Consider the following 7,254-nt stretch of genomic DNA (forward strand, 5'->3'; position numbering starts at 1 on the left):
TTTTAATTTTAATTTTTCTGTGTGAAATATTTATTTTTATCTGTTCTTTCATTACAAAAAGATTTATATGACATTTTGAGAATGTATCACTTAGATTATCACACCATACTGTCATATGTAATAGATTATTTTAGAAAAATAAAATATTTTATTAAAAGCATTTTCCTAAATTTAATATTATATTTCATAAAACCCTTTAGGTGACACGTTGTTAGAGTGTAACCTAATTTTTGTTTTCAAATTACTAGATTTTTAATGGAATACTCTCTTGCACTATAATTCTAGCTTTACTTTATTTTGTGATAGTATTGACACTTTATTGCTGGCTTTTGCAAACCAAAAGTTACTTAGAGATGTTTTTAAGATACTTTTTTGATCCGTAAAATTAATTAGTTAATGTGATGGATATGAATTTTTTGATATATAAAGTGTAGAGAAAATTATTTTTTAATTTAGTGTTACTGTTATAATACACGTCGAAAGACCTCTACACGATACAAAGTTTTTAGTAAGACTGTAGCGGAACCATAAATTTAGAAATAGGTGTCCAAAAATTTTAATAGTCTTCTTTTTAATATAATGGGTATGCAAAATTTCTTTTTTTCTTCTTCTTCTTTTAATATATTGAACTATATTGAATATCTAATCTAAAATAATGGGTGTGCATATTGCCCCCTATGTGGCCATATGCATCCGCCCCTGGATATAAGCTTTCAGGCATGCATGCAGTTAAGTGGAAGACATCGTGTTGTTTGGACATCTTCTCGAAATCTTCGTATCTTCTGGATTTCCTCTAACGTACACTATAACAATCCCATTACCTGAAAAAATAATTTCGCCCACACCGTAGACGACATTTTTTTTAGTAACACTATAACATTTATTTTTAATGAGAAAATAGAGATACCGAGGTTTGATTTGAATAACTCAACAATGTTTGGGTCATAAAATTTTGTGAAACTTTATGAAAGGCAATTTCATAATAATAATAAAAATAATAACAACAATATTTTTTTATTTAAAAGTTTTCAAAAAAAATATAGGATCTAAAAATTTTTATGATAATTTTTATTTGATCCGAAATTATTTTGTAAGAAAATCCAATAAAGTGTTATATATTCACCTTTAGTAACAAACCAAAAGATTCTTTTGATTACTTCTTTAAACATCTTTTGTAAAGTAGAAGCATATGTGATTTTCCATTTTTTTAAGTATACTAAGTTAATTGATCTTTAGATTCTTTTACCTTTCTTTTCTTTAAAATCCTTCTAAATTTTAAATCACTGCCATTGCTTTCAAATTTAAAAGCATATGCATGCAATGATTTGTTGGATTACAAGAAAATCATAGAAAGAAAATAAAATCTAGTCCCCATAGTATTTATTTTATGCAAATTTAATACCTCTACTATTATTTGCTCAAAACTGATCCCTCCACTTTCCGAATTTACTCGATTCTAGTCTAAATGCTAACAGCTTCCGTTTGATCCGTTCATTTAAGTGACGTGGCTTTTCCATAATTTACATGTCAATTTATTTAGTTGATTTGGTCTGAGCATATACTCATTTGTCACATAATTTCACTTAGAAAACACAATCACAAAAATACTAAAAGCTCCTAAGACTAATATACCTGAGTTACTCTATACAACCAAATACAGATACCATTTTCAAAACGGAAAATCTCCGTCAAAGATAAACCGAACCTGAATATGCCGGTCATTCAGAGTCGATAATAGGAGGCCATCTCATCTGCCTCATGCTGAATTCAAGCCTGCAAAATGTAAACATATATATATGTATATATGTATCCATGACCAAAAGAAAACATCAAGCAGGCTGGGGAAAGTTGTTGATATGTCACCTTAAATTTTTATTAGTCGTTAGCCTTTTTCCCGGTGACGATCTGGAAGATCCGTAGACCCCTGCTAAATGCTTCGTTAAATAAGATCCGCATCTGCATCGACTGAAATCCCGGCATCCATGATAAAAATGCCACGGGAGCCATAACAATTACTCCAAACAGTATATCATATAGCCGAGCCACATACACCACAGAATCCCAATGCCTCGTAGACTGCAGAAATGGTCGAAGCACTTGGGCGATCGATACAAGTCCCCAACCAGTGGGAACAAAAGCTAATAAACTGGTGAAGAGGTCGATAAATCCGAAGGATGTAAACTCGAGCAGTGCAATTATAACAAGTATTCCAAAAATAATGACCAGGAACTGAACCAACCTAAAATAAATATGGTCCTTAGCTGCATATTTGTCACGTGCATACGAGATCACCAGATAGATTCCGAATGCCACGAAAATGTAGATCCAAGACAGCAAGTACACAACAATACTGGTACTATGATCAGAAATTCCCAGCTGGTATACAATTCCATACTGGAAAAAGAAGAACCGAAGGTCTAAAACAATCTCCAGTAGCTTTCCCCAGAGGCCAGTTGTCCTCAGATGATCTTGCTCCTCGTACCACCACCGCTCCCAGCTCTGTTCAGCCTTCGCAAACACACCACCGTGGTACCATATCCAGTTCATAAATTCATCGAAGTCATCGACGGTTTTTAACCAATCAAAACCAGAAGGATTGAATACAAATGGTGCCATTATCCATGATGTGACCAGAAACCAACTTGAGATAGTCATAGCTATGTAGACAAATGTGCCCTTAGCAACAGGGCTATGAGAAGCATAAACCGTAAGTATGAGCCCAAGCTCAATAGCCTTTATAAAGTGGCTGCGTGCGTACAATCTGTAATTTTCTGCGAAGCTCTTGTGCTGCACAACAAAACCACGGCCGGTTGCCCGGTATTTGGCACCCCCGTGAAGGATGGTCCGGCCAAAGAAGTGAGTACGGGTTCCCATGGAGAATGTGTAGAAAACAGATGAAAGCTGAAGCTGCATCGTCAAGAAATCCCAGATAGCTTGAAGGAATCCATGCTCAAGCGAATTCTCCACTATCATTGGAAGGGCAGTGAAAAGACCAAGTTGGATGATGAACTGTTGATTTAAGATGGCCCCAAGTGCTTTATTGTTGCTGCTGTTGTTTGCCAGGGCAGCATTCTCAAGACCACTGAGAGCAAGATAAAGTCTACCCCACAGAAAAGCATATACAGTAAGAACTACCATCATTGTGTTGAAAACAAATCCTACCGTCGTATAAAAGAATGATAACATCCTGAAGAAATCCAGTCTATGACCCAGCCGATAGGCATCTCTGCTCAGAACTTGCTCACCATTCCCACTAGCAACCTTGGCTTCAAACATTGATATTTGATTCAACCCAACATCCCTTCCTTTACCAACCTGGATGTATTCATGATGTGAGACATTTCCTCCTCGCAAAGTACAATTAAAGCCAGCAAAAATGTCCTCACTAATATTAATCACTCTAGAAGCCTTACTGATCCCACCCCGAGTCAAAAACCAAAACCTGTCAAAGACATCTGGATGGCCATAATGCATTCGAATCTTCAGAGGATTTGCCAAGACTCGCTGTCCTAGAGTGACAAAACTTGTTTCTTGAGCTGACATAAACCAAGCAAGTGATGAAACAGAACCAGTAAAAATATGCTCCCTGACTCCTAAGATAGTGGGCTTTCGTATACCATAGTAGTTCTTGTATTCCTCCAAGAGATTGCGCATTTTCAGTGCCTCCTCAAAATAGTTGTCTTGGTTCATATCAATAGTTTGAACAGCATCACCACGGGTGAAGATGAGCGCATGGTTTTGATTCTCTGGTTTGCCCTCACCAAGTTTCAATGGACCAGGCAATTGGACACGATAGATTTCAACCTCCTTCTGTAGTTGTTGATCATACTTCACAAGAACAGAGTAATACTCCTTCTCATCCCTCCCAATCAAAATCTCGTCGACATAGGCAACTCGAAGGGCTTCATTGTGTTTCATCAGATACAAGATTTCCTCAGCATGTGGATCCTTTTTGTCCTTCTGTGCTCCATATATCTGGCAGGCAACTACATATGTGAATTTCATCAAAGAGGCGGCCTTCTCATGGCCTTTGAATAGCAGACCCAGAGAGCTACTTTCTCTTCCTAAACTCCTGGAAGAAGGTGAACTGATCGAGACAGCACTATCCAGACCAGCATCTCCCCCCATAGAACCAAGTTCTTGTATACCTTCTCTAATATCCATCTCCGAAGCAGAATCAAGGAAAGCCAGCATCTTTAGAGCTCTATAATAGTACATCATTCCTCTAACAGTGCGAGAAAGTGTCTGGCCTCTGTAAGATGCCCAGAGCCTCAGATCTCTCATTTTGGTCGTCCATATCTCATCATCCTTTACCTTTCCTTTTCGACGCATTCTTTCCATGAAATTTTTCCACTCATCATGATATATGGTCTGCAAATAATATAGGATGGAAATCCCATCTTCATTCTCAGTTCGAATCTGTTCTTTGCTATAGAGCACTTCTTCATTATAGTAAGGGGTGAGGACACTAAAAGCCATCATCTTCTCCACTTGGGGAGCATGAGGTATGTTCATAAAGAGTGAGTTGCTAAAGAATGCAATTCGACGTCTAGCCTCAAGATTAACCGGAATATTCTGCATGGAATCCCTGGAGGTAAGAATTGTATGCAAGCGCCTTACCTGCCGATAGAACTTCTCATCACTAGGGTCAGGCACCTTAACAGCTTTCTCAAACAACAGTCCTGCCATGGAAGCAGGGTCACGAGGTGCCAACCCATCCTCCCTCAGTTGTTCAATGGCCCTCTGGTCTTTGAAAAAATCACGGACAGCAATCTCGTAAAGTGCCTGTAGAATATTCACCAGCTGGATCTCATCCTTCTTGGGCTTGGTCAATATCTCAATAAGTTTTATCAACTTCATATGAATCTGGGGCAGTGCAGTCATTTTGAATGTCTTGGTGAACTTCTCAATATCAACAGCGTGATCAATTTCATGAAACAGAACCGTGAGAATGGAATGCTCCTCAGACCGGGCATTGAGGATTTCAAGCATCATGTGCTTGATGCTGTCATAAGCTTCGATCACAGCACAACGTCTGTACTCATTCTTGCCTATTTTATGCCAGAGCCACTTATCAGGAGCATCCACCAATTCTTTTGCCTGGCTAAGAGCAAGCAACAGCTCATTGCATAGTAAAAAACATGGCCAGCAAATAACCCTGATATTCCAAGAATTCTGGGGCAACTCTAGTAGTTCGACTTCAGCATCAGAGATGATATCTTCTTCCCTGAAAATGTTAATTATCTCATTCCATATCAGTGCAAACCTTCGAGCCTCAACCTGGTCAGATTGAAGCTTCTTGTAAGGTTGCCCAAACCCATATCTCAGCTTCAACCTGTGAATTGCATCCTTCAACTTGCTCTTAAATGTTTCCCTAAAATCCAATAACTGTTCTTCAGGCATAAGATTGAACTGTATTGCACTGGCGAAGAACTGAAACCTCAGCTTTAACTGCTGCATATTTCTAATCTCACCCAAGTGCTGCAATAACCCCACTGCTGCTCCCACAAAGGAGGAATAAATTGAATACCAAATCTGAATATCCATCAAATAAATAAGCACCACAGGCAACCACAATAAACCAACAGCCAAATTGACACTGCCACCCGGCCACTCATAATCAACAGGGTTAAGACCTAACAATTGCTTGGTCGGTTTAACCATGGGTTTAATCTGCAAGAAATAACTAAATGCAAATTTTGAAGCTAAAACCAATACCCAGAAGAGAGTATATTTAACATTATCAACTAGCCCTTCCCTCAATCCCCGACCAACAAAACTCCTACTCTGAAACCACCAAGTCAACAAGTAAAATATTTTCCAATTGGTCTCCTCTATAAAGTTCCTAATCCAAGGAAGCACAAATAAAGCCAATGCCAATACTTCCGGCAAGACATAAACACCTGCAACTAGTAGAAAAAAAGACACCCTCTTACCAGCCTCGGCACTCCACCGTCTATCATGGTTCCTCTGCGACCAGATCCTTACATAACAAACAGCAAAAGTCAAAATCCAACCAGCAGCAACCACCGCTTTTAACAACATCCTAAATCCAAGCAACAAGGTTTCTGTCGAAACACGGCTATACTGCATCCCAATATCTAATATAGCCTGCAAAAACCTCATCAAACTCCAAGTAATAAACACTGTCAAAAGCTTAACCCGAACATCGTTACTTGTCAATGCTTGCCATGGATAGCCTCTCTCCTCCCACGCTATAATAATGGCAGCCTGAAGAAACAAAAACAGCATCACCCAAAGCCTATCGAAACTCCTGTAAAGATTCCAAAACGACCTTTGCTCGACGAACCCAGTTTTCCCAACATGTTTACTTTCGCTGGAAGTAACAAAAAAATTGCTTCCCACATCAATCGGCCACTTGAGTTTCTTAAAACATCTCCTACTCCAAAAATACTCGTTCAAATCATCATAGTTCCTCCAAGCAGTATGCGGCGCCGTTCCGTTCCTGCTACTCTCAACTTCTGCCTTTACAGTCTCGTATATCGGCTTCACTACACAGTGCAGAAACGCATTTTCTCCCGATAAAGACGGCATAACGGGTTGGCCAGTGTTTTCGTCGATGTAATCTTCCAGAATCATGTTTAATTCCTTGGCCATGTGATGGAATATGTAGCAGATACATTCAGGCATGAACCGGAGGTTGGCAGATTCGCCCCAGATCAACAAATAAAGCCCCACGTAAAGTAACTCACGGCGGTGATCAGACTTGGAACGGTCGCTTCTCGAGATCCATACGTTAGATTTCTTGCCTAAATAAGAGCACCAGTTCGTGTAGTTCCTGAGGAGTTTGCGGCGGAACGTACGAAGTACGCCGGCGTCGAGGATATCAATGTTTTCAGGCGGAGGAGACAGTCGCATCTGGGAGTTGGCGAGGTGGAGGACGAGGTGTTCCCTCTGGTTCTTGACGCTGTCGTGCTGGAAACAGAAGAAGAGAGCCAGCCAGTCTAGTAGGTCCATAGCAGGATGCCATTGTGCATGAGGCGGGATCCGTAGATCTCCGACGGCGCGTAGAGCGGAAGCAGCGCAGCGGACTTCGGGAAAACGGAGAGAAGGGTGATTGGCGAGGAGGTTGTGGACGGGAATTATGTTGTACGGTTCATCTTGAGGCGGAATTGCTCGGCTCGGGGCCGACTGAGGCCCGGGGCGGTGACGGCGAGGCATCGCATTAAATTAAGAAACGAGGAAATTTTGAAATTGGGGGATTGCAGTTTCAGTTGTGGATGGATCAGTTAC

At 40.1% G+C, this 7,254-nt stretch overlaps 1 protein-coding gene and 1 non-coding gene across 3 annotated transcripts; both read right to left on the minus strand.

Moving 5' to 3' along the window:
- Positions 1 to 1,619: 1,619 nt before the first annotated feature.
- On the minus strand, positions 1,620 to 7,254 carry LOC120188432 (callose synthase 12-like). 2 transcript variants are annotated; one of them, XM_039191879.1, is made up of 3 exons: positions 4,087 to 7,254; positions 1,864 to 4,050; positions 1,620 to 1,773 (listed from the first exon to the last, which is right to left on the minus strand). In XM_039191879.1, exons 1-2 carry the CDS (start codon positions 7,180 to 7,182, stop codon positions 1,876 to 1,878), a joined length of 5,271 nt encoding a protein of 1,756 aa, XP_039047810.1. In that variant the 5' UTR covers positions 7,183 to 7,254; the 3' UTR covers positions 1,620 to 1,773; positions 1,864 to 1,875. The 2 variants fall into 2 exon arrangements, with proteins under 2 accessions (XP_039047810.1, XP_039047809.1); XM_039191878.1 differs by having other exon boundaries at positions 1,864 to 7,254.
- LOC120188480 lies at positions 4,152 to 4,232 on the minus strand. The gene has a single exon (XR_005522415.1). It is a non-coding gene; the product is annotated as a small nucleolar RNA J33 (small nucleolar RNA).

This window comes from Hibiscus syriacus, unplaced genomic scaffold (genome assembly GCF_006381635.1).
Source record: "Hibiscus syriacus cultivar Baekdansim isolate YM2019G1 unplaced genomic scaffold, ASM638163v2 tig00116944_pilon, whole genome shotgun sequence".
Lineage (NCBI taxonomy): Eukaryota > Viridiplantae > Streptophyta > Magnoliopsida > Malvales > Malvaceae > Hibiscus > Hibiscus syriacus.